This window comes from Ochlerotatus camptorhynchus, unplaced genomic scaffold (assembly GCF_037179485.1).
Source record: "Ochlerotatus camptorhynchus isolate MF236.1 unplaced genomic scaffold, CSIRO-AGI_Acam_v1.1 ptg000128l, whole genome shotgun sequence".
NCBI classification, from domain to species: domain Eukaryota; kingdom Metazoa; phylum Arthropoda; class Insecta; order Diptera; family Culicidae; genus Ochlerotatus; species Ochlerotatus camptorhynchus.
The window spans coordinates 2,711,264-2,729,723 of NW_027040618.1; the positions used below are offsets into that span (position 1 = coordinate 2,711,264).

Here is an 18,460-nt window from a genome sequence, read left to right on the forward strand (position 1 = left end):
CATGTGGTAAAAACAAGTTTGCCGTATTTTAACACAGGAACCATTAACGGTGAAATTTATCGCAAAGAATGCATTCAAAAACGACTTGCTGTCTGTATCGTCAGCACAAGATCCCTAAACTGTTCTGGCCTGACCTTGCATCCGCCCACTACGCTTCCGCTAAGCTCAAACTGATGAAGTCGTATAAGATCAACTTCGTCGAGAAAGAGGATACTCCACCAAACTGTCCAGAACTGCGTACGGTTGAGCGTTACTGGGCAATCATCAAGCGCAACCTTCGGCAGGATGGTAGAGAAGCACAATCTGTCAACGAGTTCAAGAAAATGTGGTCATCTGCTAGCCGAAAGGTTACACAGAAAACTGTAAAGAAGCTTATGAGAGGAGTTCGTGGAAAAGTGCGTCAGTTTTATCATTAAAAGCATTTCGTTAATTTTTTATTTTGAAATTGTTATAGAGTAATAAAAATCTGTTATGCATAAAACCATGTTTAAATTGGATGATAAATAAAAAAGATATCGTCAAATGAATGTGTCCGTTTTATAAATTGAACAGTCCTTAGAATGCAAATCGAACAAGCCGCACATTGCGCGTGCTCAGATGAGTAAGCTCAATGCTCGGTTGATCGCTCACCATTTCACAAATGAAAGGAAGGGAGAAGAAAAGCAGCGATAATAAAACGCTTTCCAAATCGTATTCTTCGTCATTTGCTTTCGAGCAACGGACGGATAAGCGTCGGCCACGACGTATGAGTGGAACAGCACGCATTGCACCAATAGGAAGGCGACGCAGTGTTGCCACATTATTTCCATTTTCAATCTGCATTTTTACCGTAAAAAAATCTATTTAATCTGCTTCTGGCTGACAAAAATCTTTAAAATAATCTGCATAAATTCTTTAATATGATCTTTTTGCGGATCGTCGTTTATATATTTTGAATTCATTTGAAGTTCAGCAATAATTTGTTCATAGCTTAGAATCTTGAAGAAAGACTTAAGTTTGCTATCGAAAGAATTATTTTTTTTAAAGACCTCGAAATCCTAAATCTTGATTTTTTTTAAGTCTACAAATACAAAAAAAAACAAGTCCCAACAAAATTTTAAAGAAGAAACAATCACATTTTCGTAAATTTTTCATATCCGAGATTATGAAAATCTATAACTCAACAATTTTAGAAAATGAAAATAAGCATTAAAATTTCATGAAGTAGGGGAAATGACGGCTTCGGCATGCCAGACTATTTTCGGCAATCCAAATTGAAATACTATTTTCACTGGATTTTCTTACGAAAAGCTTCGCTGAATGCATGCAAACGATTCTTTATGCTTTCAGCTTCAATTTGACTATATTTTTACCACTGAGAAAAAGCAATCTAGCAAGGTTTTCTTGAAATGAAACACACGCACTACAAATTGTAGCTGATTTCGAGTTGCCGATAATAGAACAGCAGATTTATATGCAGTTAAAATGGAACGGTTGCCGAAGAAAAACTGGTTGCCGACAATACTCGCTCTCACTAGAGAAGATTGGAGCTTTGTAAAAGCGTTTCAAAACAGTTTTTGACAATTCTTTCGACTGAAATTGTTAGAGCAGCTGGCAGCAAAAGATTGTAAACAAACCAATGCTGCATATGTGTGCGTTCCTTAGAGAAAAAGGCTATAGCCCTACAATCTTATTATATTGCAACAATATTTGACGAACCAATAAAGTTTTATAATCAATCAGTCCAATTTTCCGTATTATCATTGGACAAAACACTAGAAAATCGTGCGAAAAAGTTTACGGTGGATCATTTTAAATCAGTGAATGTACAAATTGCTACTGTTTATCGTATTCTGGCATCTTTGACAACAGTTCGGAAGTGTAGTGGAAAACCAGCCAAAATAATGAACGGAAAAGGATTTCAAACGATACACAATACGTTCAAAAACAAACATTCGATAAGTCAGCGGAACGCCGTTAAAAAATTGAAGTTCACGCACCCCTACCCCATGTTGAAAAGGATAGGAATAGTTTGTCGAAAGAAATCAAGAGCTCCAGAATACACTGATCAACAAATTTCGAACGTGAAAACCCAAGAAATTGCTCAGGAAAATGTCTCGTTTTGGATGATGAAAGTAACTTTCCTCTCTCAAAATCTCACATTCCTGGATATGATCGATATTATTCAGATAAAACATCTCTAAATGTAAGATTGAATTTTAAACAGAAGTTTGAACAGAAAATGGTGCTGTATATCGCCTTATTGGAGAAAGGAATTTTTAAGCCATGGTTCAAGCCTAGTGGTTTGCCTATCAACCACGAAGAGTACCATAATCTAACGTGTTCAAACTACTTGTTTTAGTCGGATAAAGCATCATCGCATTATGCTAAGAAAACATCAACTTTCTTGGAAATCAAAATCACCCGTATGTACCGAAACCGGCAATTCAACAAACTTGCCTCAGTGTAGCCTAATTGAAGATTTTTTTGAAAATATGAGTACGTTTCAATGATGCCACATATACAGATTTATCTGTAATAATAGATTTTTTTTTCAATATTTTAATACAGATTACAGAATTTTCCAATTTTTCAATTAAAGGGAATGTACGCTGTTACTTTTGCTTCAGATTGTCATCTGCACTCGACAAGAACGCCAATAACTCTTAGTCAACCTAAAACTTAGTTAAATGTGAGGTAAGAATAATAAGGGTCGTAGTTCGTGAATGTCAGGTTTGAAAATTATTCGTCTAATCAAAAACATATGCATATTATAGAGCGTATAAAGGGTGATACGGTCAAAATTTGGTCAATATCAACTTGACGTATTTCTTTCAATTTTGCATTTAAAAAACCTGAACACCCCTCATTTTGAAGGTGTGTGTGTGTAGAATGTTGCTCCTATTTTGATTTTGGAATTCACTCTTCAGTTGTCAAAATGCCGTCCAAGCAAGAAAAGCAGCGTATCAAAATTTTGCTCGCGCATCGCGAAAATCCGAGCTACTCGCACGCAAAGTTGGCAAAATCGCTAAAAGTTGCCAAATCAACCGTTACAAATGTAATTAAAGTGTTTGGGGAACGTTTGTCGACAGCCAGGAAGTCTGGATCGGGGGGAAATCGAAAACCGGAAGCCGCTGAGACGACAAAGAGAGTTGCCGGTAGTTTCAAGCGAAATCCTAACCTCTCTCTCCGAGATGCCGCAAATAAGCTGGGTGTATCGTCTACAACCGTGCATCGAGCCAAAAAACGAGCCGGACTATCGACTTACAAGAAGGTAGTGACTCCAAATCGCGATGATAAACAAAATACGACGGCCAAAGCGCGATCCCGGAGGCTGTACACGACGATGCTGACGAAGTTTGACTGCGTGGTAATGGACGACGAAACCTACGTCAAAGCCGACTACAAGCAGCTTCCGGGACAGGAGTTTTATACGGCAAAAGGAAGGGGAAAGGTAGCAGATGTTTTCAAGCACATGAAACTGTCAAAGTTCGCAAAGAAATATCTGGTTTGGCAAGCCATCTGTTCATAGCTTCCGGGACTGTCAACCAAGAAATTTACGTGAAAGAGTGTTTGAATAAACGTCTGCTGCCTTTCCTGAAGAAACACGGTTGTTCCGTACTGTTTTGGCCGGATTTGGCATCTTGCCATTACGGTAAAAAGGCCATGGAGTGGTACGCCGCCAACAACGTGCAGGTGGTTCCCAAGGACAAGAACCCTCCCAGCACGCCAGAGCTCCGCCCAATTGAGAAATACTGGGCTATTGTCAAGCGGAACCTAAAGAAGACCAAAAAAACTGCTAAGGGCGAGCAGCAGTTCAAGGCAAACTGGCTTTCTGCGGCGAAGAAGGTGGACAAGGTGGCTGTACAAAATCTGATGGGTCAAGCGTAAGGCCCGGCAATTCGGATTTGGAAAAGCGGAAGCCTAACTGAATATTTTTCCTGAATTTTATACTAATTGAACTTGAAAAAGAAATTTAATTTGATTTTTTAAATAAACGATTTCACCGATTTACACGCGTTTTCCCTTGACCAAATTTTGACCGTATCACCCTTTAGAAAATTGCGATGAAACGTACGCTTGTAAAGAAAAAGGAGTCTGGTGCGGAGGGGCGGAAAAGGCGCAAGTTGGAGACAGAGGAAGCCAAAAAGTCAAGTCAGCTTCTGAAGAGTTTTTTTTCGGAAAGCCCGCTCCTACAGATCCCTTTTCATCGTCGTCAAGTTTGGCTGCTTTGAACTCTAATGCATCAGAGATGGAGCCGGAAGACCAAACATCAGACAGATCCACCGAAACCACTGAAGATCACGCTGAACCGGACACTGCCAGTTCCACGGTTGGAGATGCTGGCGACGCTGCTCAAGATCCCAGGAGACCCGTCATTCCAAATGTCATCAATAGGCACGACATTGGACTTCTGGAATTCCACGGTGCTGCCGGAAAAGTCAAGGTTGCTGATTCTCTGAGAGTGGAAATAGTCCAGTTGGGTTCCACTTATTTCCAGAACGACGAAGGGCCGTTTGCACCAACAAACAACCGGTCGATGAACAAATCCTGGTTCAAAAGGACACTGGCGAACGGGAAGAAGGTGACTCGGTCCTGGCTAGTTTATTCTCCAGCAAAGCAATCAGCTTTCTGCATCTGCTGTTTGCTCTTTTCTCGATCAAACCCTCAGTCGAGTTCGGAGCAGGAATGCGGATTCAATCATTGGAAAGCATCTGAGCGTATGACTGTTCATGAAATGTCGAAGAATCATCGTGAATGCATCACTCAATGGAAACAAATGGAACGGACTTTGGCCGAGAACAAAGGATTGATCGATGTGGAGCTGCAGTCAGAGATTGATGTGGAGAAACAAAAATGGCGAGACATCCTGGAACGACTTATTCACCGCATCAAGTTTCTTGCGACGCAAAACCTGGCTCTGCGAGGACACCGAGAATCCCTCCAGTCGGACGACGCCTCTAACGTCGGGAATTTTCTTGGACTCCTGAAACTTCTCGCCGCCTTCGACCCTGTCATGCAAGCGCACCTCAAAAATGCCAAAAATCGTCCCGGATCGACTTCTTACCTCTCGGCAGCCACACAGAACGAGTTTATCTATTTGATGGCGTCTACTGTTCGCGAAAATATGCTCGAAACGATCCGTCAAGCGAAATATTTTGGTATCATGTTTGATTCGACCCCTGATCAAGCACACCGTGAGCAAGTTTCAGAAGTAGTTAGATATGTGGACGTGGATTTTACAAAGAAAACGGTACGTGTTGCAGAATCTTTTCTAGGATTCATTCAGATCAACCTGAAAGACGCTGAGAGCTTAGTTGGGACCATTTTGAGCCAGTTGAAGAAAGACGGTATGGACCTCCAGGATTGCCGGTCGCAGTGCTACGACAACGCTGCTGTGATGGCGGGACACAAAAGTGGTGTTCAACAAAGGATCATCGAGAAGAATCACCTGGCAGTTTTCGTGAACTGCGACAATCACTCACTCAACTTGGTTGGTGTCAACGCAGCCAAACAGGACGTTATGATGGTGACTTTTTTTTGGGACCATTCAAGCTCTCTACGTATTCTTTTCCTCCTCGACTCAGCGCTGGGAAAAACTCAAGATTGCTGTTACCTAAAGTTGTGAAATCGGAGTCAACAACCAGATGGAGCGCAAGGGTGGAAGCGGTGAAGCCCATCAACAACCACCTCGACGAGATACTCCAAGTCCTTCAAGCCATGATGGATGGTGCCACGGAGACCACAGACACACGGAGCGAAGCGAGGCAGCTCTACAACAGGATGTTGACTCCTGAATTTTTGACCCTTCTTGGATTTTGGACCAACGTGCTTCTCCCGATCGACCGAGTCCAAAAAAGGTTGCAAGATCCGGCGATGAACTTCCACGATGCCGCGTTAGACCTGGAAAGCCTACGAGATCATTTCTACAACGAGAGGGAAAGACTAGTGAGTAAAGCTCTGGAGGTTGGGCTTAATCTCTGTCAAGAGTGGGAGGTTGTGACGGAAAGGCGACCAAGACAAAAGAAGACAATGGCTGGCGAAACATCTAAAGATGCTGGATTGAAAACAACGCAGGAAATCGAACGAGCTATGAAGGAGACGATCGACCGCCTGCACACCGAGATGGACGACAGATTCACTCGTTTGCACGACACTGATGCGAAGTTTGGCTTTCTTCTCGACGTCGAGGGATTATGTACCGGTATCAGCAGGGACATCTTGAAGACAAAGTGCGAGAACTTCAGCCAGACTTACAACCGTGATGTTGATGGTGAGCAGCTGTACGAGGAGATTTTGGACTTCAGAATGATGATCAGTACGAGGACGAACGTCAAACTAACACGACCTGAAGATGTTCTGCTGTTCATCGTGCAATACGGAGATGAGAGCGTGTTCCCGAATCTTCGAATCGCCATTCAGATCTTATTAACGATTGCTGTTTCGATTGCGAGCTGCGAAAGATCTTTCAGCAAATTAAAATTGATTTTAAACTATCTTCGAGCCTCCATGGGACAGGATCGGTTGAGCGACCTTGCTTTGCTGAGTGTTGAACGGGAAGAGGTCGAGAAGATTGATTTTAATTCCATTATCGATGCTTTTGCCGCAGCGAAGGCGAGCAGACGGCAAGGCGTGTAAATCCGATTTTAAACCTATGTTACGATAGTAACAAAGGTAATAAGGAGATAGGTGGCCTTGTGGCGACGGATTTTGTTTACTGAGCAGAATATCATGTGTTACGTTCCAAGCTTCTTCATATTGTAGAGTTAAGTTTTTGATCGGATTTTTTAACAATATGATAGAAAGCGAACTGAAATTAGTTTGAAGGGACGTGTACGTAAAAGAATTAATATTTGAGTTATAGGAAAGACGTGTTGATTGGAAATTCATATCAAATCGCCGGGATCGAAATACAGTAACAGCAATAGAGCGGGCCTCCCTTAGCTCAGTCGGTACAGGCACAGCTACAAAGCAAGAGCTTGCTTGAGGTGGCTGGGTTTGATCCATAGGGCATAGAGTATATCATTGTACTTGCCACAAAATTATACTAATGCAAAAATAGTACAGGTATCATACAGTTTCAGGCTAATACTTATCAATAAACAATATATGTTATGTTTGCTTGTTCACTGAATGATGCCAATTACCACTACTGGAAAATATTGATTAAGGAGAAAGTTGCTCGTTTGGTGTTAGCAAAGTTAATGGCATATGAATGAAGCATCATTTGCTTATACCCTCTGTAGGTATTTTTAGCTAGAACAGCAATGGTATTTCTTACAAAAATCTGTAGTAAACAAGCAACTTTTGTTGCAAGGTTTATTGCACTGCCTGAAATGTTATCTTAAAATGAGCTGATATCAATTTATCGCTACTAAGTCTTCCAATGACCACATTCCAGACTATAAACTAAGTTTGACTTCCTTCCTTGCATATTTTGTACCTTACCATTTTGAGCAATATATCAATAATATTGAACCCTTTTCAGAGTGATTAGTAGATCTCATAGACAAGTGAAATGATTGTTCAAAATTCTTATTAATAACACTAAAAACATCAACATCATGTATTTCATGGTTGAACAAATTTGTGTTGTTGATAACTTATATTTCAGTTGTAACTATGATTGCTCATATTTTCAAAACCGATTTATAACAAGAAGTAGTACATTTGTCAAGTGGGTTACCTCAAGATACCAGCTCTTTTAAATTTACGATTCCCAGTAGGATAATGCTGTACAATAATGCTGTGCTATTATAGACAGTAAACCTATCCCAAATTGGAAATTCTTGCTGAAATGTTTGCTAAAAAGTGCTATTTGAAGTCAGTGAAAGGTGCAGAATAAAAGGATGATTGTTTGGTTTGTTTATTTTCAAAGGTTCCTCAAACTGGTTATTTATTTCCTTATTATTATTTACAGGTTTTTATTTGCTACTCTTCATCGATAACGCTGGTCCTCCATGCGAATTTCAATAAGCATTATCAGTTTCTCTTCCATTCCGATGGTCGATCCTTTGCCTCCAGCTGGTACTGATATTGTCCCAGTTGATTTTTAGCCTTGTAACGCGCCTTAGAGGCGAGAATATTTTGAGTCATGTGATGGAACAGCGGTTTTTCATTATTCCTTGTTGATAAAGCTACCTCGCAAGTATTCCTCTTGGTAGGAGGCAGTCACTAGAACAACCATCTCGCTGACCACATCGAGTTCTTGTTGACGTTGTTAGACAAGCAGACGTAGACCATTTTTCATTCGAAGTCAGAGATCCCACAAGTTGGTCCAGTCATACATCTGGTAGGGTAACTGATGATAGTTGGACCTATTTAGGCTGGTTTCACACGACGTCAAAATTCATGTCGTCTTTTTTATGAATTCAACATATAATTATGAAAATTTCGTGCTTAGAGGAAAGATTTACCTTTCTTGTTTCTAATAATAACATAAAAAGTTTAATATTATGAACAAATGATTTTATGAAACGTTTTTATTCAGCAAAGAATTATGATGTTGGTTGGACCTATGCTGATCTTGGTTGGACCTAAAAAATGATGATGGTTGGACCTATTTTTGCAAATGCTAGTTTAGCCAATATTTGTTTAAAAACTTTGTTTAGAGCTATGAATATCATTAAAAAAAAACTTTTTTATACAGTTTTTATGAATTTGTTATTAAAAAAAATCAATAAATTTGAGTTTCACAACGTTTTTAAAAAAGTTCACTTTGCACGAATTAGCTCATTTTCTCGGAAATCACTGACTCGATTTGGAAAAACTTTAACGTCAAACTATAGGTATTGTAGTCCCATTGAGAGCTATCGAATATTTTTGGAATCAGTCAATTAGTTGCGGAGATATGGCCGGAATAACATCCATGGTATATGGACCATGGACCTAAATTTGACATGGAAGGAATAAAACCTACCATGCGACACTTCACATTACTTCCAAATTCGATAACAAGATCAATAACAATATTGAGTGCCTTGTACCAAATTAAACTTCCGACCATGTTCTGGGTGCCCCCGGGGAATTTATGGGCTTAAAATGACAGAAAACATACATTTTTTTGTTATCCGGCATATGACCTCAATCACGCCTGATCTATTGTTCGGTTGGTGCGATGAGCCAGGCTTTTGTTCAAGCGAGTGAGGTGTGATCGAACAAGAATAGATACCGCACACACGTTCAATCATGTTATGTTAGATTACCAGATTTGGTGATGAAAGTGCCAGCCACGCAAAAATGAAAATTATATGGAAGAAAAGTTAATCATACCTTATTATTTTGTGGCTGTTAGAGATTATTTATTTTCCATCCGGTTTGTTTCGAGTTAAGTACTTGATAATAAAATAAATGTGTGCTATCGATTTTTTATGTTACCGGTTGCCCGGTATGACCTCTAGCGCGCTGATCTATGAGCTGCGATGAGCGCCGCCGGGATGTTCTGAGGCATAACATCTCTGATCACGCCTTCCTTCGGATGGGAAGTAAAGCCGTTGGTCCCCGGTTCATGAGTTGATGGGTCGATAGGTGGTAGGGTCCAGGTGTGGGAGCTGCCTTCCTGGCACGTCGGTAGCATTGGTGCTCAGCAGGGAAAACAAGATCGACGGAAAAAACACACCAAAGGAAAAAATAAAACAGCATATGTGCATTAGGGTGTCCCAAAATTGCACAATGCCTGGAAATCTGGGCGCTCAACCTCAAAATGATAGCTAAGGGTGTTACAAACAAACTGTTGTACAGCGGAAATTCTGGGAAATGTTGTTTAGAGGTCGCCCCGATGAGATTTATGAAAAAAGTCCATTTTTCATAGCTATTGTCAAATAAATATTTTTAGTTCTTTAAATTTCAGTGAAATGTCACCCTTTTATATTTTTTGCAGATTCCCAAGGGTCAAAACTATAAGAGAAAAAATTGTTAAAGCATATTCTGTGTCCGATTTGTTAGTTACAATTTTTCAAATATTCTAAAATGATATTTTTTGTTGTACATCACTGCATTCAATCATCAAAAGTGGGTATCAAACATAGCGCTATTATCAATCAAGTGCAACAGAAGTATGGGAAATTTTGCCAAAGACACTTTAACCTCATTTTGAACCGTTAAAAAGTTATTCGAGATTTACTGTGGAAAGAAAAGTTCAGAATTTCAATACTTGCCGTATGTCCACCAGCAAATCAAACTATCATTGAAATCGATAAATACAAATCATATACTTTGTTGCAAATCACTTAATAACATTTGTTTCGAAGTTTCTAAAATTCAATAGGAGGATATATGAGCGGAAAGGGATCACACAATTTATTAGTTTACATTTGATTGCCGTAGCAAGCACAACCAAAAAAGAAAATCATGTAACCAAAAACCAAGCTCAAGTCGGATCTCGAGGAAACATTTACCCAGAAACCGTTTGTCGTCGGAGTTGAACATCATCAGGTACTTTCGATTCAAGTATGAAACCCAACAACTTTCAATCGGACAAAGCATTCAAGTTGTGGCTAGACCGGTCATCAGTTTTTCAGGCATATCTCAAAAAGGTTTGAGATACCTTCTTGAAATTTTCTCCGAAAAAAGCATATAAATTTCTAAAAATGAAAATATGTTTTTTTATAAACATATAAAGAAGATAATTTCCATAGCTTTTCTTTTGGACTTTATTTGATGGTAAAAACATTCATGCAAAATTTGTTTCCAGTTGTATTTTTTATAAATATTTGACAAATTTTCAAGAATTTTTTGTCCATTAGTTTTGTCTGTGCGATGCTTGGTTCAAAAGTTATGATTTTTTTAAGTAGATGGTGTCCGAGAAATCAAAAAACTTCAACTAAGGTTTTCCGAAAAATTTGGCAATCATGATCTTCTTTTATTGACTTTTGTCAATATTTCTTTGAACTCAACCTATGGGCGAAGTTTCATAGAAATCGAAGACCCTTCGGCCCTGATAATTTAAAAATAAAACCTTTAGTTTCTTGCTGATAGTCTAGCTAGGCGTTATAGAAAGAAAGCGTTGAACACGTTTTATGAGAGAAACAAAACTTGAGTTCATTTAAGAGCTTCGAAAATGTAAAACCCTGTCTCTGATCGCGCCTTTGGAAGGGAAGTAAAGCCGTTTGTTCCCGGTTCATGAGTTGATGGATCGATAGGTAAGGTCCTGGTGTGGGAGCTTCTTCCCTGGCGTCAGTTGCATTGGTGCTCAGCACGGATAACAAGATCGACGGAAAACAAATCAAGGAAAAAAAAATCATGTGACATGAGCCCGGCCCAGCTAGGGATTCATTATTAGCTTGAGTTATAGCACCGATTCAAAAAAGTATGCTAAATTTTTCTGTTTCATTTGTGTGGGAGACCCCCTCACAGAGGGAGGAGGGGTCTCGAACCATCATAAAAACCTTTCCCGGCCCCAAAAAACCCTGCTTACAAATGTTCACGCCGATCGGTTCAGTAGTTTCCGACAGACAGAAATTCAAATTATGCAAAATATGGGCCATTAAATCGCATGATGGCCTCTTACAATCAATATTGCAAAACTATTGACTTTACGGCATAAACTAAAAAATATTTCTTCTCCATACAGGATCATAATGCGAAAGAAGAATAATAGGAATAAAGGGTGTCCACGATGAAATTGCCACACTATGAAATTGCTCTAACTTTTTAACCGTTGGGTAGAATTTAATGAAAATTTGGGTGGATTTAGTTCAAAGTGCATTATTTACATCCTGCAAGTTTTAAAGTCCTGTGATCAAAACTCGCGGAAATGGAGTCGAAAGAACAGCTCGTGCGTGATAAAATCTTGCGAATTCATCACGAGAACAAGGATCTCTCGCATCGTTCCATCGCTAAAACGTTGGGAATCGCGAATTCCACGGTGTCGCGAGTGATTAAGCGGTTCGAGGAACGGTTGACCACCGATCGGAAGCCCAGAAGTGAAGGAAAAAGTATTCCGTACAACACCAAAAATCACAACCGCGTAGTTGGGGCCTTCAACCGAAATCCGAACGCCTCCGTTAGGGATGTGGCTAAGAAGCTGCACCTAAGCCGAAGTTTTGTCCAGAAGGCCAAAACTAAGGCTGGGCTTCGAACGTTCAAGGTACAAAAGGCCCCTAATCGCGACGAGAAGCAGAACAAATCCGTCAAAACCCGTGCCAGAAAGTTGTACCTCAACATGCTGACGAAAGTTATATGCTGCATCATGGACGACGAAACATATGTGAAGGCCGACTTCAAACAGATCTCCGGCAACCTGTTTTTCACGGCCAAGGATAAGTTCAGCGTTCCGGAGCATGTCCGCATTCAGAAGATGTCCAAATTTGCGAAGAAATTCCTGGTTTGGCAAGCCATCTGCACGTGCGGGAAGCGGAGTGCACCTTTCGTGACCCAGGACACGATGAACGGACAGGTGTACATTAAAGAGTGCCTCCAGAAGCGGCTGCTTCCTCTCCTGAAGGCCCACAACGTCCCAACAATCTTCTGGCCAGATTTGGCCTCATGCCACTACTCCAAGGACGTGCTGAAGTGGTATGCGGACAATAAGGTCAATTTCGTGCCGAAAATGTTCAACCCTCCCAACACTCCGGAGCTCCGCCCCATCGAGAAGTACTGGCCGATTATGAAGCAGCACCTTCTTAAACGACCTAAGGTAGTGAAGACAGTCGAGGAACTGAAGAAAGTATGGGTTTACATGCAAAAAACGGTTGATTCACAGGTTGTGCAGAATCTTATGGCCGGGGTTAAGGCCAAGGTGCGGGCATTTGCGTATGGACTGTAAATAAAATACGAGTAAAATGGTAAAATGAAGTTTAATTGTTATTTCTCAATCCCTGAAAATTTGATGGCAATCGGATGAAAACTCGAATTTTGCGAATCAATTTTGTGTGTGGCAATTTCATCGTGGACACCCTTTAATAGGTCGTTACTCATATTTGATTCAAATTCAACGGTCGTGCATAGTTTTCATGATTAACAGTCTAGAGAATTTGATGATGTCATGACGACCATTAACGAACGCTGTCCAGTTTGTCCTTATATGCATTAATGCAGATTCCAAAATCGTCTAATTGTGGCTGCATAACACAACAATCATTTCACAGCGGAAATAGACACGCATCATTACATTGCCCTCGTTTCCGCTGACAACGAAAAACAATCTCAAGATGCCACGATGATCTCATTCCTCACGGTGGATCTATTTCCATATCCATCACACTCCCCCCCGAGCATTCAGCAACCTACCCTTCAGTCGCTCCACCATCCCTGCCGTCCTAAAATGGAATGGACATAATAATATTCAATGGATCAATAAAACCCATTAACATGATAATTTTACATTGGCAATTTCGCTGTTATTTTCTTCGCCTTTTGCTTATGCGCCTGCCTTGCCTACATGGTTCACTTCCACAGTCGATCGGTCAGAGCCAAGTCCGTGGTTCACACCTCGACCGGCCCATCGACGCGAGGAGTGCCCGCATTTGCGTTGGAAGACCGAACAGGCACATCTTAATTTCGGACGGCAGCGCGATCCAAACAGTCATTACGTCGTTATCGCCCACCAGGCTGCGAACGTGGACTGAAATCCGGAACCACCCTGCCAGTGGTTGTCCGCTGTCAAGTGAACGACAGACGGGAAATGCAAATTGCATCATCTCGACTCTTTGCCCAGTGGATTATCTCCGAGAACCGTGGGCTTAAATTAAAAGAGTTCTTGATCGCTTAAGTGATTTTCGGTTAACTTTTTCGGAATCCAGGGATGGGCATTATTGTTCGTCATTACCGTTGAGCGAACGCATTTCGAGACGTATCGAATCCGTTAATCTGGTTATTTATTGGATGAATGTTGAAGATTATTTTGGACCTGATCCATATGGTCACTGAGAAATTCCCACAGTTTCTCAAAACGGTCGTATAGGACATTTTGGTAGTGAATATTTTTAGAAACTAAAACAATTTGTATTTAATTTGTCTCACTTTCGCCTGCAAATCTTGGAAAACTGCCCATCTGTTTTATTCATTAGCCTCATTTACAAGGATTAAAATCAGCGATTCAAACAGCGTGATTACGACTCATTAGGGACTCCTTATCGTGGTCCACCCAAATACGCCGGAGACCGGTTTTGCATTGCCTACTAAACAAACTCGAAATTCTTTCAAATCAGCAAAGCCAATTTGAAACAAAAAAAAACAAGACACTCTCCTCGCATCGTACAAATATAAATATTTCATATCCCCATTGGGAGAAACCTACACTGCCGCCTTTGTCCGACATCAGCATATAGGTCATTAGTGTATTATAATTCCCCCTTCCTACCCTTTTCGAGCAGCCCGTGAACGAATCGTCCAATCACCCAATCATCTTCCGTCAGCATCTTAGCATACCAATATTCAAAGTGGTCCACCATCCGGGAAAGATTGCGTCACTCGTCTCTACTCCACCACCGACTGACTACGCACGGTAGCCCAGGTCCCAACAGAAGCGGTAGGGCAGCGTTGGTCGTCGTCAACGCTGTCACTACTGTGTGTCGACTCTGTCATCTTTTCTGCATCCATCCGCAAGAAAGTAGCATATAAACATGAAGCGAAGCTGTTCTTAAAAAGACTTCAAAAGAACGTAAGATTATTTTAATATTTCTCTCATTTATACTGCTGCCGTTCGTTCGTTCGTTCGTTCGTTCGTTCATTCGTTACTGGCACAATGAATGCTTCGATCGATGGTGGCGTTCGTTCCCTGAATTCTTTGCTCCCGGACAATTCGGGAACATGATTGGATATTGGTTCCCCTCATCTGTATACCCGGTTTCTGTGGAAGAACTCCTTTCTCCTTTGGTAGAGCTTGCAGGGGTGGATTCAATGGATTCCTAAGGAATGTTATTGAACGTTTGTTTCTTTTTCGGTTCTAGACTAGACTAGAGCTCAAGGAGCTCATGATGATGCAGATGTGAAAATGTCTCAAGTTTTTAATGTTCGAGGCTGAGCATAAAGCAAGGAGGACTCCTGCAACAGTTGTGACCGGGCTGTGGAGCTAGCACCAAACCGAAGTGTTGAAGTTGGACTTTTACAATAGTTTCATATGAAGACCAGTTATGAAAACCAAAAATGTCGCTTTGTTTTTCAGCCGCATGCAAAATAAAAGTTTTGTATAGAACAAAACGCTTAAAACTATGTTAACAACTTAGATACGCAATTTGGATAAGACCGATATGATTTATTCATTTCGTCAAGCCAATGTAGACTACGTACACAAATTTTACAATGGTTACTTACATACTATGCATTATTTCTATTCTGTTTTAGCTTAGTTTTCATGTGCTGCTTGGACATAATTATGTCAATAGTTCCACAATGCAAATAATACAGGCTCTTCATCCGATTTTTTGCATAGTTTGTTGTGCAAGATTTTTCAGAAAATAAATTCCGTCTTCTAAGATGTCGAAAAAGGTGTGTAAAAGCAAGTATTATAAATTAAGGCAAGGCGCTCACTTACGGCGCTGAACTCAAAGTGATGAGTGGTGGGAGGGAGGTCTGCTGTCCTATAATTCTGTGAAAAAAGATATTAATTCTGGAATACGGAAACGAAGCATGGACAAGCGTTTCCGCAAAATTAAATCCATTTCGGTGGTACACGAAAAACCTTAAAAGAATAAAGAAGTCTGCAAAGAGCAGTTCCACGCCAAATGACCAACCGATCTGATGTGACTCTGTTGACTAGTGTAACTTCAGAATTTACTCAGCCCTATTTTTAGTCTATATTTGCTACTTTCTAATAAACGTGTTTTTTTTCTATTCCTATCGAACGAACCAAAACAAAAGCGTGTTTTCATTTTTTCTCCGCAAATTCCCATGGGTTATGGGCCCAGGCAATTGAAAAGTTTATTGCAGTTACGTTTTGTTTTCGCGAGTTTCGAGTTCGAGTTTTTCCGCGAGTTTCAAGCGCTGAAATGTCGACGGGTGGAGGCAACGGTGGAGGCTCAGCCGGAAGCCAGGCGGAAGCAAGAATCGGTGCAGTTGGAGGGAGTATTGCGATGCCAGCAGTGGACAGGTTGTGTGGCCGGGAGAAATATTCGACGTGGGCGTTTGCCACCAGGATGCTGATGATCCGGGAAGGCACATGGAACGCAGTCATACGGCAGGAGCAGGATCCGCAAGACGCAGTTTCACAGCGAGGATTGGCGACGATATGTCTCAGCATAGAGCCAATTGATTACAGCCTGGTGCAGAGTGCTAAAACGGCGAAGCAAGCTTGGAAGAATCTGCAGACAGCGATGTCAAAAAAAAAATCGCTTCTAGCGATCAATGAATACACACACCTATTACAAGATTTTTTGGCATCATCATAAGATAACGATGAACTCTGACTCCTAACACTTATACACAGATAGCCGGCGCCGGTGGTGTAGTGGTAAGCGTGACTGCTTTCTAACACCCCGATGGGTCTGGGTTCAATCCCAGCCGAGGTCGGTGGGATATTTCTGAGGCATAAAAATCTCTGGTCACGTCTTCCTTCGGAAGGGAAGTAAAGCCGCTGGTCCCGGCCCATGTGTCTTGAATGGGTGCGATATCCTACGCAGGTGTGGAAGCTGCCTTCCTGCACATTCGATTGCCGTCAATGGATGGCAATTAATGTCCGTCGGTTATTGGCACTAGATTGCGGACCAGAGACCGACGTTAAATAAAAGAAAGACTTATACACAGAGAGCATTTCGAACAGTGAGTAACCAAGATCTCAAGAGAGCAAGACGATAACAACATCATTGCTGTGTGCACTCACGGTACATTACTTGTACTACGCAAGGTTTGTTGTGAGTGTACGCTACAAACTAAAGATCTCAATGCGTACAGCTGAGTACAAGAAGTTGTTCGGATTATGTACAACTGATGAACAACCGTGATCAGATCATGATCATTGCCATAATGAACGTGGTTTTTTTTTTGCTTTTTTTCAGTCTGTGAATTAGGAAAGACGCATGTATTTGCGTTGGCGGCATTGGTCCTTTCGGTAGAGTGAAAAAGAAAGGAACAGTTCACTGTGTTGACACAACTATCCGATGAACTACCGACCCAAATGTGCGCTATTTACAGGTGAGGTGCATGGAAACTAGTCGACTCTTTCATTCTCATCGCGTTCTAATACAGCAACAGACGTTACGTCACGTCTGTTGCTGTGTGTGTGTGTGTGTGTGTGTGTGTGTGTGTGTGTGTACAATCTAACCCCCACTGTCCGGCAGTGGTATTATGGAAGAAAACTGCTTTTTATAACCCTTAAATTAAAGCAGGTTTAGTCCGGGAGTTAGAAGGTGTTAGCTCTATTGCAGTTCCAGTGACCCATTTCAGAATGCCACTCCGAGGTCACTTTTACTTACAATAAGCCTAGCATGTTCACTCTACCTTTATCAAATGGATAATGGTATCATAAACACACTTCCAGATTCAAAAATATTATTTCCAAATGTGGCACGTATATAGTTTTGAAATTTGTTCAACTGTATTAAATCGATTTGAATGGACATTTCTTTTCAATTTTGTTTCGAATACCTCTGATTCATCTGCTGGCAGCACTTACTGGCTCTTACCGGCGACCATCTCATCTGCCCGCAAATGCAACAACGCCTAAATCTCAAAGCTCTCCGAACGTCCCCTCGAAAATGCAATCGAGATATGTACAAAAACAATCTTCAACTGGAACGTACTCACCAAATCAATACATCCGGGAGCAAATTATTTTTCTCTCGCAAACCCGTCGTCGTCGAACGGCAGAAAAAGGAAGCTCGGTGAGCAATTTTGTGACACGGAATTTTCACTGAACATAAACCGCGAATTCACGAATTTCACCACACCCAACTGCAAAACACGTTCAGAAGCATTTTTGGTACAATTTCGATCAATTTCTTTCGAAAACACAACAAAAAAAGTTACTAGCGAGCCAACATCAACACCGATTGTGCCGAGCTCTTTCACGCACCTTGCAGCGCGTAAATAAACTGAAATTAAAAAATTATCACTCGCGATGCCACTAATTTCTGGTCCGGGAGAAAATCAAACAACGCAGATCGCGACATCTCTTCTGATGCTTGCAAACATGTTGGATCACATTTTCTTTCTCTATTCTAAAACTTCCCGGAAAGCGAAAAAACTACTAATCACACACGTATAAACGTCCGGGAGGCAGAGCGCCAGCGATAATCCGGCAATTGCAGCCGAAAACTATGAGAGCGAACGCACGCACAAAACAGAGAACAAACTTAAAACACAACCGTATCCAAAGGCGTTCGAAACTGCACCCGCACTTTAGGTGAATCATCCTGTCGCAAAAAAGCCATGCAGGAGACGGATTCTTCATCGCCTTTAACTGGTTTAGCGCATTGGTCACAGGCGGAAGTCATGCTGACTCAGTTTCCAAAAGTGATTTAGAAACAGCGGTGGAGATGCTCTAATACGCAAAGAGGAATTGGATTCTCAAGATCGCCCAATGCTATACAGTATTCACTACAAT

General features: G+C 41.2%; 2 protein-coding genes across 2 annotated transcripts; both read left to right on the forward strand.

The window, feature by feature from the left end:
- The first annotated feature begins 4,759 nt into the window (after nucleotides 1-4,759).
- LOC135700095 (uncharacterized) lies at nucleotides 4,760-5,777 on the forward strand. The gene is made up of 3 exons (XM_065220486.1): nucleotides 4,760-5,177; nucleotides 5,247-5,509; nucleotides 5,628-5,777. The coding sequence occupies exons 1-3, from the start codon at nucleotides 4,760-4,762 to the stop codon at nucleotides 5,775-5,777; spliced, it is 831 nt and encodes a 276-aa protein (XP_065076558.1).
- A 235-nt stretch (nucleotides 5,778-6,012) lies between these two features.
- LOC135700097 (uncharacterized) lies at nucleotides 6,013-6,618 on the forward strand. Its single transcript, XM_065220487.1, has one exon. It carries the CDS (start codon nucleotides 6,013-6,015, stop codon nucleotides 6,616-6,618), a length of 606 nt encoding a protein of 201 aa, XP_065076559.1.
- Nucleotides 6,619-18,460: the final 11,842 nt, after the last annotated feature.